The following is a 24595-nucleotide window of genomic DNA, read 5'->3' on the forward strand; positions in this document are numbered from 1 at the left end:
GGGCAATAACCGTATCCCCTCGTGATCAGTTCGGCGATAATCAGGAAGAAAAGTCTCGGGCTACCGGATGATCTTCGGGACCTTTCAATCGGGCAGGGCAAGGGTTCTTGGTGTCTCAGGTGGTATATACGATGAGAGGGAATATGCAAAGTATGCAATGAGCAGTGTATGAGAGAAGAGACAATTGTGTGTTCTCGTTCACTGACGTATTTTGGCTGGCGAAGTTCGGAGTGTACGGACTGACATGCCGATACCAGCCGCCCCCCGCAAATAACCGGCGGATTACCATACCGATACCGAGTGGCGGGTCAGCGAGTCCCGAGAAGCCGAATTGTCATCCGCTTTTCTTTACACCATACTCTATAGGTACTCTACTCTTAGTTATCATGATAGAATATTCACTCTAGTGCATTTCTAAAACACCTAACTCCCTCCATGCTCGAAATGTGAGGATAATAGAATGGAAATAATACAAAGAATATCGTGGTCGCGTGACAAGTGAGGAATCAACGGTTGCGCCGGGAGCTCTGTCGAGTCAAGGTCTTCTTGGTGTCCTTGTTCTCCCTGGTGTCATCGGAGACTCGCTTGGTGCGCTTGGCAGGCCGGTCAGGGTCAACATGGAGATGGCCGTTCTCAGACAGCGCGGTGTTGTTCTTCCAGTGCAGACAACGGAGACCGTGTGCGTTCACATCCATATAGGTCTTGGTGCGGGTGGTCACACGCTTAGCTGGAATATCCTCCGACTCAGCTCTCTCTGCCCTCTGGCTCAGGTACGCCTGGCGGTTATTCATGTACTTGGCGATATAGTCCTGTTGTTGCAGGAGCTCCTTCAAGAGCTTGGACTCTCGGTTGCCGCGCGGGTCTAGCCATTCCGTAAGCTGTCCAATGGCATCTGGCTCCTCGTAGTAACCCCATTCACGGGCATTTGATAAATGAGTAGGTCCCTCCTCATGCTTCTTGCGCTCCGCTGGGGTGGTTCCGAAGTGCCTGTAGTATTGCTTGCGCTGTTCCTCAGTTACATCGATGAAGCCGGCGTGCTCCATTTCATCCGGGCCTTGTACCCACAGACGACCATTAGCGTATAGTGCCTCGGCAGTCGAACTCTCCGGCATGCCCTCGTAAGGCATGGCGTTCCGCTCAAACCACCAGTAGCGGTTGCAGAAACGGTCTTGTCCAAGGCATCGGGTTCGGGGGCAATCAGCCTCGCGGAGGTTGTGTTCGACTGTCTCGATCTGATCATGGAGCTTGTCGACCTTGGCCTTCTGGTCATCGATCTTCTTCAGGACTCGTTGGTATTGTTTCGATCCCTTTGGCTGTTTCGCAAGCTGTTCCTTTCGCTCTTTCTCTAGCTCTTGCTTGCGCTTGCGCTCGAGGGCACGATCGGGTCCTCCTCGAAGAGAGCGTGGCCGAGGGGTATCTTCGTCTTCAGTGTCGACAGGCATTTCGGAATCGCCTTCCAGGCCAGTCATCCTGGAATCATCAAGCCCATCCAGTTCGGGAACTGGTGTGGGTGACTTTCCGTTCTTCTCGGGCTCGGGTTGAACGGCCTTACGCTCCTGGTGAAGTTGTCGTAGCTCGATAAGTCTAAAAGATTTGTTAGTGGTTGCTAGTGTCGCAATAGGGAAATACAACTTACGCTGCTTTGCGCGCCTTCTGGTACTCGATCTTTTCCTTGCGCAACTCGGTCATCTGGTTACTGCACTCCTCGAGATAGTTACGGATCGCCTTGGTTTCCAGACTGAGCAGACAAATGATCTGCAAAGCCTTGGTGCGCATGTTGATGTCCAGAGTGCGGTATTGCTCCAGTGCGGTGTACTGGGTAGGCTCGGCATCAAGAGGAGCCAGGTGTTTGAGGATATCGTTGCAAGTCCGTTCTGACCGGGGACGGGCTGACATCTGGTGCAACAGACCAATCATCACCATCTGCCATCCACCATTGCGGAAATCGCGTTTGCGAAGGCGCTCGATCCACCCGTACTTCTCGAACATCTCGGCAGCGCGGTGAATCTTTGTTTCGTCTTCATCGTCTTCTTCAACGACTTGCGATTTGATTGTCTGTGCCTCTTCCATGGCCAGGCTTCGTCTGGTGGTCATTCTACCGGGCTTGTCTGCCGGCTTAGGGGGTTCTTCCTCATCCTCCTCGTCGTCCTCCTCTTCGGACTCATCTGAGTCCTCAACTGGGAAGTCGGGAAGTGATACTTGAACAGCACCACCCTCGTGGCCCGTCGCATTGACCAGCTTCTTGAGAACGGCACAATGGATCTCCACGAACATCTCGCAGTCCATCTCTTCTGACGAGAATCGCATAGCTTGGACGAAGTCGTCAAAAGTGAAGGAATCTAGTTCGAACACCTCGCAGTAAACGTTAAGCGTATTCCAGGTCTCCAGAAGCAATCCCACCGTTTCGGGCTCAAGATCATCAGGCAGGAGGTCTTCACTTCCGTCGTCTTCGGACTCGCCCACCATTAAGAACTTCAGGGTAGGGCGATGTGGCCTCTCCTGATTAGGAGCAAGATCCAAATCTTCGATAGGATACTTGATTGGTGGTGGGGTGGGCGGTCTTGATTCATTTTTGACGACAACGTAAGGGCTCCCACCTGCAGAAAACTTCCGATCGCCAACCAGTGGCGGCTTTGTGGGACGCAAGGGATTAGAGGGGAGCAGGAATGATGGATTGCCATTCAGTGATCGCTGGTACTCCTGATACTGTGCCTCTCTTGACTTCGCCATGTCGTGCGGTGTCAACTTCGATTTCTGTCCCTTCGTGGCTGGTTTCAGTTCAGGAAGTTGTTGAGAAGAGAAAAAACCGAAGAACCCGTCTTGGTCTGCCTTCTTCATTGCCTTCTTCTCTGCCACCTTGGCGCCGTACTGAAGATGCTTGGGTACCTCGATTGGGATTTTGTACTCCTCGGCAACAGAGGGCTTGACCAACCAAGGAGCACCGGTCCATGACTCCCTGGTGACATTATTTTTAATAAAACCGCGCAGCATCAACTTAGTAAAGGCCTTTCGGTCGCGTGTAATGTGGTCCTGGTCCAGCAGGGCCTCCTCATTTTGCCGGTCTAGGATCTTGACCAGATAACGGGCGAAAGCAGGCGTTTTAATGGTTCCGTCGGCAAATAGCTGCTCGGCGAAGTTGGCCTTGTCTCGAATAGTACCATGAAGTCGAGTGCTATCCTCCAGCAAAATTAGAACGGCCTCACCGGGATAAAAGTCTGATTTGAATTCCTGGATCTGTTAGAATATGGGGCGAAGCAACAAAAGCATTTGAAATCTTACTTCGTAAATCTCGTCCACTTGAATTAAGAGTTAGCTTGAATTCATCAAACAAAATAGGAATTCCATACCAAGACTGTCCACCCTTGAGACTGTGGAAAATTGGATTCGGCGGAGAATAGGTTCTCTCAGCGCATCCGGGAAACTATTGTTCACTTCACGCGATTCCTCAGTCTAACATGATATCAGCGCTTGCCTCACTCAGAGTCCAGATCATAATGTACCTCACTCCGCAGTGCCTCGAAGAATGTCAAGCCCGAGTGACCGGTGATCTCGCAAATGAATCGGCGCTGCTTGTAGAAATCCATTCGCTGTAGGTAGGGCTCGTAGGTGGTAAAGACCTCGTTGGTCTCCGGGATGACCCAAACCTGAAAGGAGAGCTGAGGTCAGTGGGTGGTGATACACAGGTGTCGAAGGTGCATACCTCGGAGCTGTCATCCTCAATGACGGTTGGTGGGAGGTATTGAACCGGTTTGCGTTTGAAGAGCACCTAATCAAATGATTGTATAAGCCTCTGTATTCCGCAACATCCATCACATTTCTCCGTGCCGTCTTCGCAGCCGTTCCATCCGATAAGGTGTCGCATACCATGATCTTCTAAAGCTTGCGTGCGGACGCGCCAATCGACCAAAAACTATCGTCAACGGGGTCAATCATGAACGGACTAGATAAAACGCGGCCCTTGTCAGCGGATGCAGCTCATTAAAGAATTGCGGAGGTGGAGGTGAACACCGCGTCAAGCCCGAAATTGGCGCGAAGGGAACGGCAGTCGCTGCGAGGACAGCAGAGACCCCAGCAGATATGGTCTGAGTCGATGGTTCATGGGGAGGTGGCCGTCATGATCAGGCCTGGTCGCAGCCACAGATCGCGCGAATGGGCCATGCGTCGGGGAAATCAACGGACTTACCGAAGTAGAACGCGTCCAATATAGTATTACGGTGAGGGAAGCAATGAGGTGGGTGGTTCGTGGGGATCCAGGGGGGGAGGAGATTGAAGGAGAGAAGAAGTAAGAAAGAAAGAAAGGCATAAAAGAAGCGGTAGATCGTTGCAGGACCGCGTCTGGGACTCTGATTGGCCGAAACGAGGAGCCCGCGGGAGAAGCAAAGACAAAACTCTCGGGACCTTCGACCCTTCTCCTCTGCTATCTGCTCTCTACCCTCTTCAACTGGTAATTTCCACCGCCAAATGAGACTTTATTTACACTCATTCGACTCGTCTGATCTAGCAGAATTTGTCTATCGTATTTATAGCTTAGTTTTACGATGTAGCTCCATGTTTACTACACGATTATCAATTTCTACTCTCGGTCACCTCCCGGTCCAGATCGGAGCATTGGCAATTTGTACTATGAACACCATAGTAAGGCCTATACATCGCTCTGGTGAAATAACATTTAGGCTTCAATGACTTGAGAGTATATTTAGAGATGTATCACCACATCTAAACATTACTATATCTATTCTAGGCGCTTTTGTTTGAGAACACCTATCACCTCCAACCTTGGCTTTGTTCCCAAACAGATTACAACCCCTGTTAACTACTTTGACATTCAGCTTTTCTCCATAAACATAATAAATATATTCTTTAATCAGTCATTTTCAGTAGAGTATTAGAGGGTTAGTAGTCATTTCCAACAGTTCCGGTATCCAAAGCCTTACACTACCAGGGGCCATATTACTTGACCTTCACCCACGAATAATAGATGCACTGTCTATGCTAGGATAGAAGATTATTTACGGCTTAACTGAAGCATCGTTACTTTTTTAGAAATGACTAGATACAGGTATCAAACGTAGGGCTATCAAAGGGCTTTGTATACAGCTCTTGCATGCTACATTGCTCTGCATTTCGATTATTTGTAGCTTGTGTCTATTCAGAAGTATCCACAGACTTTTACTTATGCATAGACTCAGTTATGAGCAAATCATACATAGCTGATCTGGAAAAATGAATGTCGCCACAGGTGCAAAGATGCAATAGCGACTTAGACATCAGCCCAGATAGGCTAGAAAATCGACACTCGTCCGTGTCTCAGTCAGTATAAGTATAAGTTACACGATCACTGTTGCGATCCATTGGTCATGGTGTTCTTTTGCTGGGCTGGTGTTCCATATGTTTGCACAGCAATTGCCATCGTCGGGGCTTTGAGACTTTGGATATATGCCGCTTGGATCTATGGCTATCTTGTAGCACCCGGTACCTGCCTATATGTATGTATGTCCAGCTTACTGTATACAAGGGCTTACTTATTTACATTTTCAATGCAAGGATCCGCTGTGCGACGTTCTGTAAGCTATCGGATAGACGCGTTAACCGTTACTATTCACACTCGACGTGTTCAGTTATATGTTCATGGCATGAATGTGTCAGATTACTACTGTCTAGATATATTGTCCAAATGCCGTGAGAATTTTTCAATTTTCATCAAACTTCCAAGGTAAAGGTACGTTATGGCCAATATATATAGCGGGTCTCTCCTTTACCACAAATATATCCAAATTACCATGACAGAAGATAATTGTACCAGATATATCGGTAGTAGAAAGGAATATAACACGAAAATCAAAGCAAAACGGAAATGTCCCCGTGTTTCCATTCCGGCTGCATTTGCAGGCCAACCATGGATGAGTTGAGGCTAACCCAATGAGGCTAGTGCGGGAATAGACTCCTGTGATCTGTGGGTCAGATCCACGTGGACACAAACAGTGCAAACTCTTACATCATTTCCCTCGCCTAACAAAGTCACCGCACAGCATGCATACTATACTTGTTCTAAATAAAAAGATATCTGTGTCTATTTTTGATAGCACACTCTATGTTGTGAAATACACCACCATGAATCCCACCCAGCTCCCAACAACTCCAAGTGCTGAATAACTGCTCATGAACATCAATGGCAGGAACTCGAGTCTCTCCCAGCCGAAAATCAATTGGTGACCGAGGGAGCAATACACAATCAGAGGGATGGATATAGTCAGGTAAAGGAGTGCCAGTCGATCAAACACGAAGATACGGGGCCGTTCAGGGACGGGCGCGACTTGGTCAAAGACGAAGAGGAATAGCACCAGCCACAGCACCGTGTAAACGGTCTTCAAGGGGGAACTCGGCTGCCGTGAATAGCAGCGGGAAGAGTGAGACATGTCCAGCAACTGCCAGAGGCCGGAAGGCACTGAAGTAGCGACGGTCCTTGAGTGCGATGAGGCTGAAGGGGATGATGATTAGGAGAATGGCCTTTTCGTGTACATGCCAGCCGAATAGGAAGGATGCGTAGCCACAGAGTGTGATTGCTCCGACGAAAGTATCCCAGTCCGGACGGAACCAGAGCTTAACTAGGGGGATCTAGAAAGTTGTCAGTGTGGGTCTATCACACAGAGATCGAATTCTTTACCAGTTGGAATAAGAAGGTTAGCAAGAAGGTATGCTCCTTGGTAACCTCGGGAAGGATGGCAAAGGAAGTATCTCCCACAAGCCCTCGTGTAACGCTGTTCAATGCGTCGGTGTTCACGGGGAGACCCAGTCTTGGAGCAACTGTGGAAATGTCAGATCTAACCACCATACAACCGAACAGGAACAGAAGAATACTCACGTGGAATCAAAGCTCGATCAGAAAACGAGTACATTGCCCAAATATTCGGTGCCCAATAGGCATGGCAAAGACCCCGGGAGAATGGGAAAAGCCTATCCTTAAGCTGCAGCAACTGACCCCATTGCGCGAAAGGACCAAAAGCAATCGCAAACACACCAACCACACATACTCCAAGCTTGATAATGTTTCCAAAACGAGGGCGCAATACTGATCTAGGATCCAGACAGTAGGCGCGCAGGAGGTAGACGAAGTATGCAAGGGCAAGGTAGAGATAGATGTGCTTCATGCACAACAGGACCGCGAACAGGATCCCACTGTAAAGAAGAGTCGATTGTTTGCGGGCCAGGACAATTGACATAATCAAAAGACCGTACATGAATCCATTGTATTGGAAATGGATGTGGTCGATTATGAAGAGGCCCGGAGATAGCAGAATGGAAAGACTAGCCACATGTGCAGCCTGCTTGTTCGGCAAAGGGACGGATTTGACGAATCTAGATTATGCTGCAATCAGTATCTTGTATTGCATAACCTTGGGAAGGAAGCATATTTTACCGACTCAACGCGTATACAAGAACAAATTCTGTCAGAATGACAGTTGCTCTCTGGAAGTACACGGTCTGCCACGAATCATAGCCCAGGTTCTTCACGACCAACATCGCAGGGTCCACATATGCGGCTGCTTGCGACATCAACCATTCAAAGGCCGCAAAGAACGGCGGGTAATCGAGTGTCCATTCCGAGGATTTCTAAACCAGCCCCAGTCAGCGCCCACACTCGACCAGCATGCGTTCGAAAGAACCCACCTCGTAGTACCATTCTTGAATCGGAAGGGAGTGGGTAATGGCGAGCCAGTTCCGATGAACCTCAAAGTCCGTGGACTTACTATAATCAACAGAAAAATATCAATTAGCTCAACACGAACACTCAAACTGCGGCGAGACGGCGGGACTCACTATGCGGGGAAAAGCAGAACCTTGAACGCAGCAGCAACGATGGCGCATTGCGTCAGCGTGGGATATAGTTCAGTCATTGGAGCTATTGCGCATAATAATGCGACAAAGCTGGGAACCGACAGAGAACGGACGCGCAAAGGGCAAAGTTTGAAGCTCCCTCCGCATATTGCACGTGACCTGATGCGGAGGTCAAATCAAAAGGGAAACAGAAGGACAGATATCAATACTCTGCGACACCGAGAACACTTTCCGCATGGACTTCACGGACGTCGGAATCCGCCATACCCTTCTCAACAGTGTACAGCTTCATCATTTCTTTGATTTCTCGCCGTCCGCTGCTGCCATTGCTAAGGAGGCTCGTTTCTGCGTTATTGCCGTTGTTGTTGGCTGGATCACCACTCGTGTTGTCTCCAGTATTTGCGATCGAGGACGAAAGTGTGACTGCGATAAAGGTCATTGAGAGATTTCTACGATTGAATAATTGCTATTTGAAGCTTCTGGAAGCTATCGAACCGATATAGGTCTCCGTGTCAATCCACACAACATGATGAGAACTTTAGCTTCATTGGTATTGTTTGCCGCAGGAGCCACGGCTCAGGTTGTTGAAAGCTCAAGCTTTGGTACCGGTAAAACGTTAGTCTCCAGGGGTTGCGTGGCCTTCAGGCACACTGACCTCAAACAGGATATCACCAAACCGAGATTCCATTCCAGGATGGGCAATTGGAGGCGAGGGACATGATCCTTCTCTTGTAAGTGGCACCATGAGACGTTGATTTGGCTGGTCTAACAGTCAAGCAGTTGTCGGACAAGCTCATCCTAACACCTCCTTACCCGGGTAACACGCGGGGATCTGTTTGGGCACAAAGCCCGTAAGTCAATCTCTGGAATCCAAACGAGGACTAAGCTCTAATATTTTGACAGAGTCTCTCAATCGGAATGGTCTGCAGAGTTCCAATTCCGCGCGAGTGGCCCGGAACGCGCAGGCGGTATTCTTCAATTGTGGTATACCAAGGATGGGCAGGCCCGCATTGGTACTTCCAGTATCTACACTGTCGGCCAGTTCGACGGATTCGCGCTCGTCATTGATAATCACGGCGGAAGAGTAGGTTACTCCTGATGTCCGCATATTGAAAAGGAACTAATCTCCTCGCAGGGTGGAAGCATTCGTGGTTTCTTGAACGACGGAACAACCGACTATAAGAGCCAGAACAGCCCCGATAGCTTGGCCTTTGGCCATTGCGACTATTCTTACCGCAACCTAGGCCGTCCTTCAGTTGTCAAGCTAAAGTCCACCAGCTCAATCTTCGAGGTCACCATCGATGACAAGCCCTGCTTCTCGACCAACAAGGTATGCTATATCCAATATAACCCTTTTATACAAGACCGATGTATAACAACAACCCAAATAGATTACCCTGCCAGCCGGAAACACCTTCGGTATAACAGCCGCGACTCCCGAGAACCCAGACTCATTTGAAATCTTCAAGTTCATCCTCGAGTCCGCCTCTGGGGGCCAAACGATCCCCTCTAACCAGGGAAGCGTGCCCCAGCAGGCCCAGCAGCCCATTGTGAACCAGAACCCACCCGTAGTTCAGGGCGGAGGTAGCCCGGCGACCGACTCCGGCCTGGCCGCGCAGTTCGTCGACCTCAGCGGCCGCCTCCAGCTCACAAACAAGGCTACCAACACCATCCTCCAAGATCTCAAGAACCAGGCATCCAAGGGTGATGCCCGCCACACGGAGTTGCTCCAGAAACTGGCATCCCAGGACCAGATCGCTGCCATCCTCGACGCGAGACTCGCCCGTATGGAGCAGCTGCTCCAGAATATCCAACGTGATGTCGAGGGCAAAGATTATAGCAGTCGGTTTAACCAGCTGCATGAGACTTTGCGCTCTTCTCACCTGAGCCTGAGTGAGAACCTGCAAGGTCACTTGTTGAGTGGTGAGTCCATCCCTATCATCCTTGTCTCTCTTTCTATTTCCATGAATGGAGACATTGAATCCCCATCCATCCTTTCTTTCTTTCTTTCTTTCTTTCTTTCTTTCTTTCTTTCTTTCTTTCTTTCTTTCTTTCTTTCTTTCTTTCTTTCTTTCTTTCTTTCTTTCTTTCTTTCAATTGGCTAACCCATTTCTTCCCCAAAATAGTGATCACCGCCTCATCCCCTCGCATGGGCTTCTTCCTGTTCATGTTGATTGCGTTCCAGATCCTCCTTGCAGTATCCTACGTCATCTACAAGCGTCGCCGAGCCAACATGCCCAAGAAGTTCCTCTAAACGCCCTTCCTGCCCTTCGCACCATGCGTATCCCAGTACGCATGGATCCGACTTCTCGGACCTAGATGCTGGGTCTTACTCGGAGGGAGAAATTTATAACTTTCTCGAGTGTGTTCTTTCTATGCGAGCGCTGGTCTGCTGTTTCTTCATTCATGTAGAGTACGAAATGCCATTACGTTTACGCGAACTTGTGCCTGTCGCAAAGATTCCTGTTAAATTTACTGTTACTGCTATTGCTAATGACACAAAGGAGAAAGAAAAGTTTAGGTAATGGCGAATATCCATTTGGCCTTTGGCCCATGCTATCGTACACTTCTTCGAGCTGCCCGCCCCGTAAACAATCCTAAGACAACAAGTAAAAAAAAGCAAAGTAAAACAACATTGAGAGAAAAAAAACAGACTCGAAAAAGAAACAGAGAAAAAAAAAGCAAAAAAAACCGAGGTCGGGCAGCTCGAAGATTTAAATTCGAGTAATTTGTTGGAACGATCGCAATGATGAGAGCGATCATGAGGAATAGATCAAAAACGCCGGGTGTCCTTGATGCGAGCGTTGAAACAAATGAGAGAGAGAGGAACAGAACACAAAAAAAGACGACGCCGAGATGGAGGGTAAAAAATATGAAAATGAGAACTTTTTTTACTCGGTGTCCGAGGTGTGCAGACGCTTCTGCGCCGGTTCCTCGATGACATCTTGGTCCTTGTCGTCGGCGCGGGATCGCTTGTTGCGATTGAACATTGCGGAGGTGAAGACTGGGATCCGGGGTAAGATATCGGAGTCGGCGTACTCTGACTGCTGGGATGCATGGGAGGTGGCGTTGGGGCTTTGGGGGCCATTCAGTGGGGGAGGGGAGGTGACATGAGAAGATTCGATGGCGATGCCTTCATCGACGCGAGAGCCGGCCTTTGGCGAGGTGAGATCGACCGTGTGGCTTTCGTGGCTTTCGCTCGAAGCTTGGGGCTCAGCTCGGGAGAGGCTGAGGAGGACAGAGGCAGCGTCGAAGTCAGCGGTGGAGACTGGGGCCCCGGAGATCATTCCGCGGACGGAAGATGAGATTTGCTGCTTCAGGTCGGGGGGCAGGTTGGTCATGGACTGGGCGTCGGATGCTCCGGTCAAACCATGACGGGTGAAGTAGTCTTCGGCAATTTTCTTGCTCAGGTCCAGGCACTTCTGCTCAACGTTGTTGGCATACTTGGTTTGACGTTCGAAATTGTCATCTTTGACAGTACTGATGAAGTTGAGGACGACGTCGCCGGCACAGAAACGAGCACGACGTTCTTTCCAGTCGTCATCGAAAATACTTTGGTTGGGGTCATCAGGGAGGCGAATGTCACAATCAATGAACTTCATGTTCTTGGAACGGCGCACACGACGGAAGCGCGAGATTCCATCGACCTCTTTGGTGGCAATCATATCCTCAGGAGTAACATGGTTGGGACACATCCACCCGACTTTGGGGTTAGGGGGATGTGCGCGGGGTGGATCAAGACAATCCAAATGAAACCGACAAGGGCAATAATCACAGGTGATAATGGGGCGAGTATTACCTGAGGTAAAACTACACTTGGAGCAGCGGATGAGATCTCCCTTCGCGTCGGTTTCACGCAGGAGTTGCGGGTTCGCGTAGATGGTAGGGCCATCTTGCTTGGGAGCTTTAGTCAGCCGCGGCAGGTGGGGCGCAGGCTTGTAGTAGCGCTGGTGCTTCGGGTTGCGGGCATAGTCGCGATCGAACACGATTCCCTCTTGCACGCCCTCGAATGTGTCTTTGATGGACTGGGGCACTTGGAACTCGGTCTTTTTGAAGTGCTTGGAGTGCGCAATCAAAGTTGAAAAACTGTTGCGAATCGAGCACTTGGGGCAGTGCCACTCGCCCTGGGGAGGATTCTTGGGATCCAAGGGAGGATCTAGGCAGTGGAAGTGGAATGCATTGTCGCATGTGTCGCAGCAGAGCAACTCGCCGCCCTTTCCACAGTGGTGGCAGTTGTCACTATTCTCAGGGGGCTCACTAGGATTCATGTTAGCAAGTGGAACGGGAGAGGGAAGAGCAACGCGTAGAAAACACGTCAAACAAATCAAACACGTACATGGAATTCGGCATGCAGCGCGGTTCGTGGTCGGCAGCCCAGTCATTGAAACGCATGGAATAAACGGAGTTGGAAAGTGAGGAAAGGCTGGAGACGGTCGTGTCAACAGAGAGCGACCGTGCGCGCTGCGTATCATCGGGGAGAGTTTTCTTCAGGCTCTGGCGTCGTGATTTAGTCAACTTAATCAAACGAGAATTGCCAGAAGACACGATAGAGGGCGCCTTTATCTTCTCTCCATGAAGAGGCAAGTCGAGAATTGATCCTCCGCCAGCGCGGACGGGGAGGGATCGAGAACGGTGGATTTCAGGTGTATCATCAAATGTGTAGGGATGCTCAATGGCATCTGGGGGTCCCCGTTCATCGCGGCATGCGCTGTATTGGACGACTGGAGCATTATCATGGATGTTGTGCCCTTCGTATTCACGGCGCTTGGCCCGCAGGTTTTCTTCCAGGTCGGGATCTGCTTCCCATCCGCGCTTGCGCCTGAAAGTTTTCTCGTTGACTGGGCATGCTTTCTTGGGCCGCTTAAGCGGCGCAGTGTTGGTCTTGCCGCTCGCAAACAGTTCCTCAGGCCGGGCACCACTCGTATCGCGATACATGTCGGAGATTTTGAAAGATGGTCCTTGCTCAACGGACTTGACAGATGACAAGCTTGACTCTTCGTCGTCCCCGGAGGGCATGTCAGGGAGACGTGCAACGCCGGTGTCGACGTAGGTCTGATACCACTTGCGCGCATCTTCGTAGGAGCCATTGAGAATGCTGAGAAAAGCTAGACGCAGCTCGTCATTGGCTATCTCGCCACCTCCCAAGTTGGCAATCAAAGAGAGACGAAAGTCATCCTCGATGGCATTGGACCAGAAGTAGAGAAGCGCGAGAGCGGATTGGGCGTGGCCGCCTGCAATTGCATGGTTGACGGCGATCTTCACGGTGTACTTGAGTTTTGGGAGGTTGAACTTGTCGGAGGTAGGAAGAGGAAGGGAGTCCAGGACGGTTATGAAGTCGGAGTTGTTCGTGCTGGGATCGGGAGGAGAAAATGCGGGACCGAGATCGTTGGCCGGAGGTGCGAGATCTGCGGCGACTGCGATGTCTGCTTCTTCGACGGTATCTTCTGCAGGGCTCTTGTCTACTATCGGGGTCTCTGCCCCGCTGAGCTCGCGCTCAGTTTCGCGGGCATCTGGTACTGTCGCGACGCGCTGAGTCGACGGCGGCGTAACGCCAGCACCGCGGTATTCCGCGGCCGATGGGTATTCCCCAATCGGCTTCATTGTTGACACCTGCGGCTTGGGCTTCGAAGTGCCCGGGGGCTTCTTCTGAAGCTTCCGACGTTTCGGTTGCGAAGAGGCCTGTCGACCGGACGGAGTGGGCCCCGTAGGGGCAGGCGGAAGGGGCCTGTGCTAGGGTTAGTGCCACGCGCTTCATGCCCTAACTGTCTTTGGTTCAACGTACTGTGATGTGCTCTCCGGAGTTGGAGTGGCAGAAGCTGTAGCAATTTAATATTAGTATCAAGCATTTTAATATGGTCAGAAATGAAATGAAAAAAAAGAAGCGACGAAAAAAAAGTGCTCAAAGTGATGTCCGATTGTACTTGGGGAGGCCATGACTTGGTCTGCCTCAGAAGCAACCAGAGCAGGACCCAACAAGCATGAGACTGAGAGCCTGGGATCTCGATCGGACGGTATGATGGAGATGTGTAGATGAAAGCCGTGGGAAAGGGAAGGAAGATGGTTCAATCAGACGTTGGCAAAGGCTGGGGAGGTGGGCAATGATATGAAGAGAAGGTAGAGAGGGAGAAGACAAGGTCATAGGGAGGGGATAAATGAGTAAGAGATACATGGGCAAGATGTGGCAGACTCCGAAGGGTTACGGAAGTTGGTCTGGAGACAAAAGGTGAAGGGACTGGACAAACAACCACTTACCTCGTGCGCGAATGCGCTTCGAAAAGCGACGGACGGTGTCCATCTTGGCAGTGTGAATAGAATTATTAGCAAAGGAACAGTAGCAAGAGAAAGCAAAGAGAATAGAGGGTGTGGACAAAAAGAGGAAAAGGTGTTGGAAAGAGACGAGGAGAAGAGAAGAGGAAGAAGATGATGAAGAAAAGAGAAAGGTAGGAAACACCTCGTGCGCGACAGATCTGTGTTTCCCTTTGGGGAACGACAATAGAACTCTGTGCGTTCTAGATTGGGTCTCTACCTTGAGGTGCTTGTGACTTCAGGTGCCCTTCAACAACAATAGGAACACACTGCCTTTAGCTTATTGGCAGTCTCTACGTGGTTGATATTGTTGTTTGGGCTTCGAGACTCATGAGTAGTTCTGCCTGTCCGTCAATAGCTTAGGGCTCGCGGCAGTTTACTGTCTTTTCTACTTGATATGGCTTCCACCTGACATGGCACAACTATCGTGTGATGTTATTGACATATACCATTGATTCCTGAACTTGAGAAGCAAGGACCTGAATAGATAGCTTGAGCTACATAGTGCACACAGAGACAACAGGAGCTGCGTAATAAGGCCTGTCACAGCTGATTTCTGTCAAGCACGCTTGCAAGTAGGCAGAGGCAATAAGCTCACCAGGTACACTACGCTCCTGGGAACATCTTCTTTTTTTCTGTCCGCGAGGAAAGCTAGTAGACTGGATATGGTAGAAAGTCTGTAGATGTGTTGAATATCCAGGACGGATCAAGAGGAGTGAATCATCACCCAAACTGCCAAAGGCAAAATCTTATACTAAAAGTGTGTATCCCGAGACTCCTTGACAGTGTCTTCAAAACAGCTATAATGAAGCTTTGTCCCGAGTACCAAGCTCTGTATATGATGAACAACCAAAAATATACGCAAAGTACAAGCTTGAGATAATACATCATCCTTCTACAGACTACAACACGAAAGTACAGACTGGCAACGTCTTGATTCGGCCCAAGTGGTCTGCTCCAAATGCTACATACAAGACGGAATGGCCTCCAAAAAAGATGAGAAGGTCTCCCGGCGCCAATTTTGTCGATTGAGTATATACCGAGCTTTTTCTTTTCTCAAAAATCGGGATTGGCATTGCCAGCCCATTCGCACGTCATTGGAAAAATCAACTGTTTTTCTTTTGTTTTTGGATAGTATGACCTGCAGCGAAGCTCGTCATTGGATATTTGATTCTGCTTCTGCTTCTCATTCAGATTGCACGAAACAGTTTTCACAACTCGATCAGTGTGTATTTCAAACAAAGTGAGCACAGTTCGGCTGGTTGATTTACTCATCACCGCCGGTGGTCTTGGTCTTCTTCTTGTTCTTGTTCTTCTTGTTGCCGGTCGAGCGGGCAAGGGGCTGCTCGAGGATCTTGAGAATCTCCTCATCCTCGATCTTCTTGTCAGACTTGTACTGCTCGGGGTCGACGGGGTTGGCGGCGGCGAGCTTGGTGAGACCGTTCTTGGTGATGGCTGGAAGGAATTAGCTTCTATACTCATGTACTGCGCAAGTTTGGACGAAACTTACCAACGGTGGTCAACAGACGAGAGACAGCGGAGCCGTCAGTCTCGCCGGCGGGCTCGTACTGGCGCACGACACCGCTGCGGACACACTCGACAATACCGACCTTGGCGGCCTTCTCGTCATCGAGCTGGCGCAAGCTGAAGGGGAAGGTACCGAACTTCTTGACGATCTCAGAAAGGGTCTGACGGGAGCTAGGACGCTTGAGGCCATAGGTGGTGGTGGTACGGCGGTGCAGAGTGGCGCGGTGGTCGAGGGTCTTGACCTTACCGGATCCCAGAGAGAGACCGATCTCAACACCCCAAACCTCACCAACCTCGGGAACACCGTCACCACGGGTACCGTTGCCGGGGGAGAGAATGATCTTCTTCTCGCCCTCGATCTCGTTGCGGCCGAAGAGCCAGCTGGTGGTGTTCTCAACAACGTTGACCTCGTAGGCCTTGGCGACCTTCTCAATCAGAGAGGAGATGTGGGCCTGAGTAGGGGCCTTCTGGGCGGCGGCCTTCTTCTTCTCCTCATCGGTACCCTGGGCCAAAAGACCGGGGGGAACCATGAGTCTCAGCAGAAGCTCGTTGGCGTAGTGGGTAGCGAGAATGAGGTCAGCCTCACGGCCGGTAACAACCTCCTTGGCGGCACCCTTCTTGGGGACGACAACCATATCGCAAACAATGGTTCCGAATCCATCAATCTGAGCACCAAGCTGGATCTTAACGATCTCACCGGCCTTCAGGACGGCCTCAGCCTCGGCGGTCTCGGACACAAGAGGAGTGTAGGGAGTGACATAGGAGCTAGGGGAGACAGTGGTGGGGTGGCCGACACCTTCAGCCATACCGTATAATCAGTATGGATCATCTTCATGCGACCGAGAGGTGGACAAACCCTTGAGGATCTTCTTTCCCTTGTAGACCTTGGTGATCTCCTCATCGAGGAGCTTGTCACCCTTCTGGCAGATCTCGACGATCTTCTCGCCCTCCACGCATAGAGCTAGATTTGACAGTTAGATCGCAAAGCTTGAGAATTCGGATTGAGGTGCGCAACATACCGCTCACGGCCTCGAGGACTTTGTGGGAAATGGTAGCAGCGGTCTTGTACTTGGTCAATGTATCGGGGTTGTTGAGGGTGTAGTCTAGAAGCGATCACAATGTTAGCTCTGGCAACCTGGAGAGGATTTCCTTTGACTTGGGAGCCAACAGAGCTAGTCACGTTGAAACTACCCACAAACGTCAGAGCTTGGAGTTTACATACCAACCTCGGGTTCTTTTTGGTCCGCCATTGTGGAGTAAATTGAGCTCGTAGAGCAAAAACAGATAAATGCAGGTGGATTCGGGAGAGAGTAAACTCGGAAGAAGAGGAACAGACAAGTGTGCAGCGAACGAGCAAGTGGGCTTCGCAGCGTTAGTGGGTAGTGGGGGGATATTTGCCTTGGTGCCGTGAAGCCTGAATATTGAGGTGTCTATCTAGGGCTTCGGCAAAGACGTCATGGAATCGCAGTTTCATTGACCTCATGCATGGCCCCCGCACACGGCACAAGTGTTACATGATTTCACTACGACATTGTGTGTATTATGTGAATATTTGGTATATATTATGTAAATCTAGATGCATTTTACCCCAGGGTTGGCGAGACAGGGACCAGGGTCCGACAGGTTTGGACATCATTAGACAGGATCAGACCTCCATCAACTTCTCCTCATCTGAATTTCCCCTCTTTTAAGTCCAAAGGTCTCCTGACCTCCTTCTCTTTACACCATGAGGACCCCAGCCGTCCCCATACGAGTTTTAACTCATAACATCCGACATGGCGGCTCAGACCTTTTCAAAGGTGAGCTATCCTGGGATGATCGCAAACAATTGCTTTTAAATGAATTCAAACATGAAACTCGATACTGTGATGAGTCATTCATCTGTTTACAAGAGGTTCTTCATGACCAACTTGGTGATGTGGTGAACGGGTTGAACCAGGATATATATCCCGGAGCACTGGAGTGGGCCTACATAGGAGTTGGCAGAGAAAATGGCCAAGAAGCTGGAGAATATTCCCCTATTTTCTACCGAGCATCAGTATGGCAGCTAGCACATTGGGAGACAGTATGGCTGTCCGAAACGCCGAATATACCGTCGAAAAGCTGGGATGCAGCCTCGGTTCGGATCGTTACCATTGGCGTTTTCCAGCATCGTAAGAGCGGCAATACGGTTCTTGCCATGAACACCCATCTTGATGACCAGGGATCTCGCTCCCGTCTCGAAGCTGCACGTATAATCCTAGGAAAGATCCATGAATACAGCCAGCACGAATTTTTCAACCTCATCTCGGGCACCTTCTTGGCCGGTGACCTCAATAGTGAGGAGAACCAGGAAGCTTACCAAGAGCTGACAACAACCTTGCTTGATGCATATAAGCAAGTTCCAACCTCACATCGCTTTGGTGACTATATTACATGGACTGGTTTCGGATACGAGGATGAGCCCCGCTCACGCATTGATTATGCGTTGGTACCTAAAGAGAGTCCGAAGCAAAGATTGAAAGTCGTTGGATATGCTGTGCTACCAAACCAGTTTGATAATGGTGTTTTGAGCTCCGATCATCGTGCTGTTGTGGTGGACTTCATATTGTAACACAATCTATGACTCCCATTGTGGTTGCCGACAAAATTCTTGCATAAAGTTAGTACGGCTTAGCTTGAAAAGATACCGATTGAACAGAAAACTTCAAAAATAATGTTTAAAAAGACACCAAAAAAGACGCCAAAAAATAGAACAAAAAAGAAGCTCCGATAGGGGGAATCGAACCCCCGGCTGTCGTGTGAGAGACGACGATGTTAGCCACTACACCATATCGGATGCTGGATAAAAGGATGTACCACTTAGTGCAGTATGACACAAAAGAGCGGTGTGGGATATCCAGACCACTCTACTCCTTTCTATGAGATATTACTCTACTTCCCATTCTTGCATTGCTTTTTCCACGCTTCTACCTCTTACACACATATGCCAGGTGAGACAATTTTGCTATTGACCCGGATCACCGAGCTCCTGAGCTCTGCCACCCCCTTTTGCCCCTTTGAATTGTCGGCTCTTCTTCGACCCCGTGCCTACACTCCGAGCTGCCCTCCCTCGTCCGACCCTGTTTTTCTCCTCAGCCCTAACCATGGCATTAGATATCAATCGGCCGGCGAATATTTGACCTTCTACACACATAAGCGCAATCGCCCCACACTCTTTTAGGATAATAATCACTGTGCAGCGGGAGTATAAATCTGCTTTATGGCTGAGACACCGCTCGAGAGCCTTGTCGACCCTAGCTGATAGCGCTCGCATCAATCTAGAACCGGAGATGACCGAATTGGATTACTTAGTTTAATGGACTAATCAGACTGTCTCAACCGTGATTCGTGTCAGCCGGTTCTAACACAATCAGCGCAGTTAAGTGAGTAAATAGGGATAGTCTCTGCTTTTACGATGACTGTAATAGTTCACTGCGATCATGTCGGGGCCTAGATCGGCCTTCGGTTCTACAAAGCGGCGAGGCGACGACCTAGGCCGCGCGCAAACATCCTACCCCCTCGATTGACATCAGTGTATCGCGCAGTCGATTCCAGATATCAACGCGTCCTCACCTATATCATTGAGGCACGTTATGATCGCATTACCAGTTAGTTCCATTAGTGATTAGCATAGAGGACGAGATAGAAGGACAAGAAACCTATCATGCGAACTGAAGATAGAGATGCGAACAGGAAACAAATAATGTGTCAATTTCATAATCTGGAGAAGTTATGGCTCAACAGTGTCACCTAACAACACAATGGCTTTCATAGTCTTCAAAGTCCCCCCTGCTGTAGTACCAATACCCTCATCCATGGTAGAAACAAACGCTTGAGCGAGCGTCCTCGAAGTTATTGCATCAACTGAATTCCCATCTCTTGCATGAGATACCAGACATCCGTGAACACAAAGCTTGACTAGATAAAGATTTTCATCAGAAACAGACACTAGGGTACCATCTACCTCCCGTGCTTCCATAAAATTAGGATCAAATAAGTCTCCTGGCTCGAATTGCACAAATTCGTAGTGACTTCCATTGGGTGGGACGCAACGAGCACGAAAATGAAATGCGTCTGTCAGAAAAAGGTTCAAAGCCTCTTGGATGTCTGAATTTATATTGGCAAGCATGGCTTCATCGAGGAACGGGTTGCAAAGTTTTAGAAACTTGCACCGTGCATTTTCCACATGAGATTGGACCCAGCAATCACGAAACTGGTGGTTTTTCTCCAGCATTACCTCAACCGTAGCTCTATGAAAGCCTTCCAGGGTGCCCTTGGGAACTATACTTCATCAGTGACAATAAAAACCGAAACGGCCGCTCAAAACTCACAGCTCTTCTCAATAACCTCTTGGTAACCCCTCAACATATATCCCTCCCGCGAAAGAGCCCCCCAGCAATCCGCGTGAAAAATTTCATCCCGGAGAAAGCCTGAAAGAAGGGAACACATCGCAAACTTGGGATGAGTGGACAGTGCATTTACTGCACCAAGTGTACTTTTGACCAAGAAGTCAAGCTTCGCCTCTCTTTCGGGTGTTTTCCCTAGCACTGCTATCTTAGAATCGGACAAACATTGCACCAAGACACGGGCGGCTCGGGATGCGTTTCTTTCAAGATTGCCCATTTCGTCTAGAAATCTTGTAGCCTGAACATGGCCAAACTTGAAGTCTTTCAAGATAATGTTCAATCCCTCAGCTGAGTTGAGCTGCTCTGTGACACACTCAGTCTGTTTGATCTTCTCCATGATTTCGCTGTTCTTCCGCTCAAGCTCCGCAGCTAACTCTTTTACCTCGTCCATATTGCTGGAATTAGTCGCCTTAGCCTTTTCCATCTTTCTGTACCAATCCAGATGTCGATGAAGCTTGGAGTTTTCATCCTTCAAGATCAAAAGTTGATTCTCCAAATTCTCTAATTTCCGACAGTCTCGCATTGCTAGGAAATCAATTTGACGGTTGAGGAGCTTTATCTCGCATGCTGGACTATCATCGGTTCTTAAGGAAGGCCACTCAATTGTCGGGGAATTGATAGAGTGGGGTTTGACGCCCGTTGGGCTTGATTCAATCGCGCCCATCTTAGGGACTGGCTTTTGCTTCTTGCGAATAGATGTCTGGATCTTCAAATTGACATCAGCTGATTTGATCTTTAAAGAGCGGCCCTGTCTTGGCCGTCGTTCGCGGGCGTTCGTACCTCTACCGCAAAATTTGGTTTCTTTCGAGTCTTTGGCATCTCTTGGTCAGGTAATGACTCTTCTGAGTTGTCGCAGTAAGCCTCGCGCTCTGGAAACCGCCTGGGTCTTGACCGATGTCGCTTGTTGGCCACTATGAGGGCGGAACCTTGATCTGCAGCGAAGCCGAACTCCCGATGCCGTTTCCCTCGTTTGCTATCCGAGCTGTCCGAATGTGCTCGGGAGAAGGAATATGTAAACGGTGAGTGCCGATCCATATTGACAGTAATATGCCCCTGAGCCTTGGAGCCACTGATCGATGGACTGTAACTGGGTAGGTTTTTGGGGTCAATTTTTTACCATCGCTAGCCGGTCTGATGGATTTGTTCATCACCAAATAGTGGGTATAGTTGCACAATGCTTTCAAATCGCAGTGTTGTTGAATTATTTCCCACCGCCGATGAGGATGGGAGGGCTCGCTTGGAGCCAACAGCTAGCGCGGTCAACTACATTCTTAGTGAAACCACAACCCTGCTAGTGTAAATAGTGTGGGTGCCTTGTGGTCCGTCCGAGAAAAGATTAAGCTGTGGCCCCCTGGGCTGAGCAAAATTGTATTTTCCTCAAGTCCCTCCATCTCAGTCATACCAAAACGCGAGAAAATGCCTCCTAAGCGAAACCTATCCCAGAACTTGGCATACCGGAAAACGAAAATTCGAAATACCAATGACAAAAATAGAGGCCCAGTCACATCGACTTCTTTAAGGGCCTACACGGCCAGCCCTCAGACAACCTCCTTTTTGGAAGCTCAGAGCACTAACACCATGAGCCCGAATGAACCGACATTTGTTATTGGCCTCGACTTCGGAACTACTATGACTTCAGTATCATACTACAAGTTCAATTCCCAGGATCGTCCAGCCACCGTTGCTCGGAATGCCATCAAGTCCATCACCAATTGGCCACATTCAGGTCGGGATCAGAGCAAAGGTGAAGTTCCAAGCGAAGGCTTGTATCTGGAGGGGAAGTATTTCTGGGGTTATGAAGCTCGCCCCAAATTGAAGCATGCCCAGTGCAGTGGAGAGTCACTAAATGCTTCTAACAGACTTATCAGATTCGCAAAACTTATTCTGGAAAAGCCTGGACTTGAACTGGATGATACTGATGCGATTCGGGAGATGAAGGAGACAATGAGAAATCTGGGTAAATCTGTGAAAGATGTCATTACAGATTATTTGGTTGAAGTTTTTCGCTATACCAAAAAACATCTGGCGGATCATGAAGACTTTCGGGAAACAAGCCCAGTGGAACTTTCTCTTTCTGTTCCCGCCGGATGGCGTTTGCGTACCTCCTGGTCCATGCAAGAGATAGTGAAAGACGCCACAGTGATGGCTTCACTTGGTCAGCCAGATGCATTTGACTTGTTCATCATCAACGAGCCCGAAGCCGCTGCGGCTTTTGCTGTTGACGTAATGACAGGTGTCAACCGATTGCAGGTATGTGAAGCTTCCAATGCACAGCATCATGATCGGAAGCAAGCTTATATTTTTACCTTCCAAACCGTCAAAGGAAGGGGAAACATTTCTAGTGTGCGATGCCGGAGGCGGCACTGTGGTAAGATGGATAATGAATTACACTGCGAAATTTTACTGAGTTTGCTCAAGGATGTCACAACTTACAACGTAAAACAACAAAATCCACTTCGCCTGACTGAGGCCGTTGATCCTAAGGGTAAAAGGAAATATGCTCATATCACAAGACTTTAGCTAAAGCATCTAATAGGTGACGATTTTGGATCTACTTGTGTCAATCGAGAAATGGAGAAAGATCTAAGGAATCGCTTCAGATCCAGGTCGGATTCTCATAGAGTCCTCTCGGAGAAAGATATTTCAATCGAGTATCAGCTCTTCCATGACGTTTTCCGGAGATTTGAGGAAGACCTCAAAAGAAATTTTGATTCCAGTCGCGGTCTAGACGGATATGAATACCTCGATTTTCACGGTTTAAAAGCAAATCTACAACATGGTTTCGACGAGAGAATTGGCTTTGCGAACAATATGATCAAGATCTCCAGGTTTTACAATCCCTTCTATTTACCTTCTCTGCTTCGTTCGGGGTTACTGACCGGAATCTTACAGGAGGGCGGTACAAGGATGGTTTCAACCAAGCCTTGAAGGTATCGCCGGTCTGATAAAACAACAAGAGGATCTTTGTACAGACAGAAAATTGGTTTTGAAAGTAAGCTCTTTTCTATGTCTTATCTGTGGACACGGTCTAATCGGATCGACTCGCTCCATAGAAGGTAATCCTTGTCGGTGGTTACTCGCAGTCAAACACATTACGACAGTTCATGAACACAAAATTTCCGCACCTCCAATTGATTTATCCCAGAGATAGGTATGTTTTTATCTTTTTCTCATTGAACTCCTGCCTAACTCGAGGGCATCGTTTCAGCGGATGGGAAGCGATTGTGTCTAGCGGAGCTGTATATCGTGCGATAAACAAAAGCAACGGACCCTCCCGAAAAATCCTTGCAAATATTGGAATTTTGCAAATTGAAGAATATAACAGGAAATTCGAGGGACATCGTTACAAGGCATCTTTCCTGAACCCATGTAACCTTCGGGAGTACGCCACAAATTGTCTCAATTGGATCATCAAAAAGGTAATTTCTAAACCCAATCAGCCCAACCTTTCCCTTCTCTAACAATTTTCCAAGGGCCGTGTCGTGGAATGGAATGAAACCTTTGTGAAAGAACACTATCAGATCTTTGAGGAAGGGCAGAATTGGGAAATCAGGGAACAAATCTATTATTCTGAGAAAGACGGAATAAAAGACCACTACACCTTGGAACACGAGATGAACAAAGGAGGTATGTATTTCACACAAATTTGTCTTTCATCAATTCTCGTCATTTTGCAGATTGGCTGATTCGATTAGTATCCGAACCTGCTGGAATGATCGTGGTGGATCTCACAGAGTTGATGACCCGGTTTGATTTACAGCTGATATGCGGAGAAGACAAGAAATATTACGAGATCCATTACGATCTTATTACGCAGCTCACGGGCCGAAATCTCACTGTTTCTTTGAGATACCCTCCCGGCGAACAAGTCCGAGCTTCAACCCAGGTCTGCATCGCGGCATCATTCGAACCCGGTGCAGAGTAAATTTCAAATCAGCTGTTCCCAGGAGCCAGAGACCATTTCCTTTTGGAAGTTTCATTGCTTTTTTATTGTCTTGTTGTCTAGATTACTTGTTTCTTTTCTATCATATACGTCGTCCTATTATTCGTTGGCCCGTTGCTATTTAAAATAGAATAGAGCAAAGTGGATAATGATAGAGAGAAATGATTAAAAATTGACTCGGGATATCCTTTGATTCGGAAAAAGGCGAAGCTAAAAAGTGCCAGGATTACCGCTCGATGACCTCTTTTACCTTGTCCTCGAAGACCAGGTGTGTTGATGATATGGTAGGTGAATTTTATTCAAGACCTAGGCCCCTTTAAACTCCGCTTTCTTCATCCGATGAGAGACTCATGGGCGATGTTGAACTACATCCCGCCAGATGCTCTCGCTGCGCTCGCTCATTTTTCAGAGTTTGTATCCATCGAGCAAAATAACCAGGCTCCCTCTTTGAGCTCCACTTGCCTTTCAGCTTTGCTGGGCTATTCAGATGACGAAGGTTGTCTTCATGCCACTGATCCGAGCCTAGCTGCATCGTGCCAAAATAAGGTCCATCTCT

At 48.9% G+C, this 24595-nt stretch overlaps 8 protein-coding genes across 8 annotated transcripts; 3 read left to right on the plus strand and 5 right to left on the minus strand.

The window, feature by feature from the left end:
* Positions 1-506: 506 nt before the first annotated feature.
* On the minus strand, positions 507-3867 carry N7508_010488 (uncharacterized protein; the record flags this gene model as incomplete). The annotated part of the gene is made up of 7 exons (XM_058468548.1): positions 507-1584; positions 1637-3228; positions 3280-3296; positions 3348-3450; positions 3501-3644; positions 3701-3766; positions 3865-3867. 7 exons carry the CDS (start codon positions 3865-3867, stop codon positions 507-509), a joined length of 3003 nt encoding a protein of 1000 aa, XP_058316394.1.
* A 2451-nt stretch (positions 3868-6318) lies between these two features.
* N7508_010489 (dolichyl-P-Glc:Glc1Man(9)GlcNAc(2)-PP-dolichol alpha-1,3-glucosyltransferase ALG8) lies at positions 6319-7895 on the minus strand (the record flags this gene model as incomplete). The annotated part of the gene is made up of 6 exons (XM_058468549.1): positions 6319-6615; positions 6665-6804; positions 6863-7356; positions 7520-7611; positions 7669-7747; positions 7819-7895. 6 exons carry the CDS (start codon positions 7893-7895, stop codon positions 6319-6321), a joined length of 1179 nt encoding a protein of 392 aa, XP_058316395.1.
* Positions 7896-8071: 176 nt separating this feature from the next.
* On the plus strand, positions 8072-10090 carry N7508_010490 (uncharacterized protein; the record flags this gene model as incomplete). The annotated part of the gene is made up of 8 exons (XM_058468550.1): positions 8072-8231; positions 8340-8451; positions 8501-8567; positions 8617-8687; positions 8740-8920; positions 8972-9166; positions 9228-9759; positions 9963-10090. 8 exons carry the CDS (start codon positions 8072-8074, stop codon positions 10088-10090), a joined length of 1446 nt encoding a protein of 481 aa, XP_058316396.1.
* A 637-nt stretch (positions 10091-10727) lies between these two features.
* On the minus strand, positions 10728-14131 carry N7508_010491 (putative PHD finger domain protein; the record flags this gene model as incomplete). The annotated part of the gene is made up of 4 exons (XM_058468551.1): positions 10728-12093; positions 12173-13561; positions 13619-13652; positions 14089-14131. The coding sequence occupies 4 exons, from the start codon at positions 14129-14131 to the stop codon at positions 10728-10730; spliced, it is 2832 nt and encodes a 943-aa protein (XP_058316397.1).
* A 1278-nt stretch (positions 14132-15409) lies between these two features.
* On the minus strand, positions 15410-16919 carry N7508_010492 (curved DNA-binding protein (42 kDa protein); the record flags this gene model as incomplete). The annotated part of the gene is made up of 5 exons (XM_058468552.1): positions 15410-15597; positions 15653-16465; positions 16526-16630; positions 16689-16772; positions 16892-16919. 5 exons carry the CDS (start codon positions 16917-16919, stop codon positions 15410-15412), a joined length of 1218 nt encoding a protein of 405 aa, XP_058316398.1.
* Positions 16920-17395: 476 nt separating this feature from the next.
* N7508_010493 (endonuclease/exonuclease/phosphatase family protein) lies at positions 17396-18262 on the plus strand (the record flags this gene model as incomplete). Its single annotated transcript, XM_058468553.1, has 1 exon — positions 17396-18262. The coding sequence occupies one exon, from the start codon at positions 17396-17398 to the stop codon at positions 18260-18262; it is 867 nt and encodes a 288-aa protein (XP_058316399.1).
* Positions 18263-19420: 1158 nt separating this feature from the next.
* On the minus strand, positions 19421-21131 carry N7508_010494 (uncharacterized protein; the record flags this gene model as incomplete). Its single annotated transcript, XM_058468554.1, has 3 exons — positions 19421-19971; positions 20022-20802; positions 20877-21131. The coding sequence occupies 3 exons, from the start codon at positions 21129-21131 to the stop codon at positions 19421-19423; spliced, it is 1587 nt and encodes a 528-aa protein (XP_058316400.1).
* A 381-nt stretch (positions 21132-21512) lies between these two features.
* N7508_010495 (Hsp70 family protein) lies at positions 21513-24021 on the plus strand (the record flags this gene model as incomplete). The annotated part of the gene is made up of 8 exons (XM_058468555.1): positions 21513-22346; positions 22515-22581; positions 22633-22924; positions 22989-23088; positions 23150-23247; positions 23422-23515; positions 23570-23723; positions 23792-24021. 8 exons carry the CDS (start codon positions 21513-21515, stop codon positions 24019-24021), a joined length of 1869 nt encoding a protein of 622 aa, XP_058316401.1.
* Positions 24022-24595: the final 574 nt, after the last annotated feature.

The sequence above is a fragment of the Penicillium antarcticum genome (genome assembly GCF_028974205.1).
Source record: "Penicillium antarcticum strain IBT 31339 chromosome Unknown utg000009l_segment0_segment0, whole genome shotgun sequence".
NCBI classification, from domain to species: domain Eukaryota; kingdom Fungi; phylum Ascomycota; class Eurotiomycetes; order Eurotiales; family Aspergillaceae; genus Penicillium; species Penicillium antarcticum.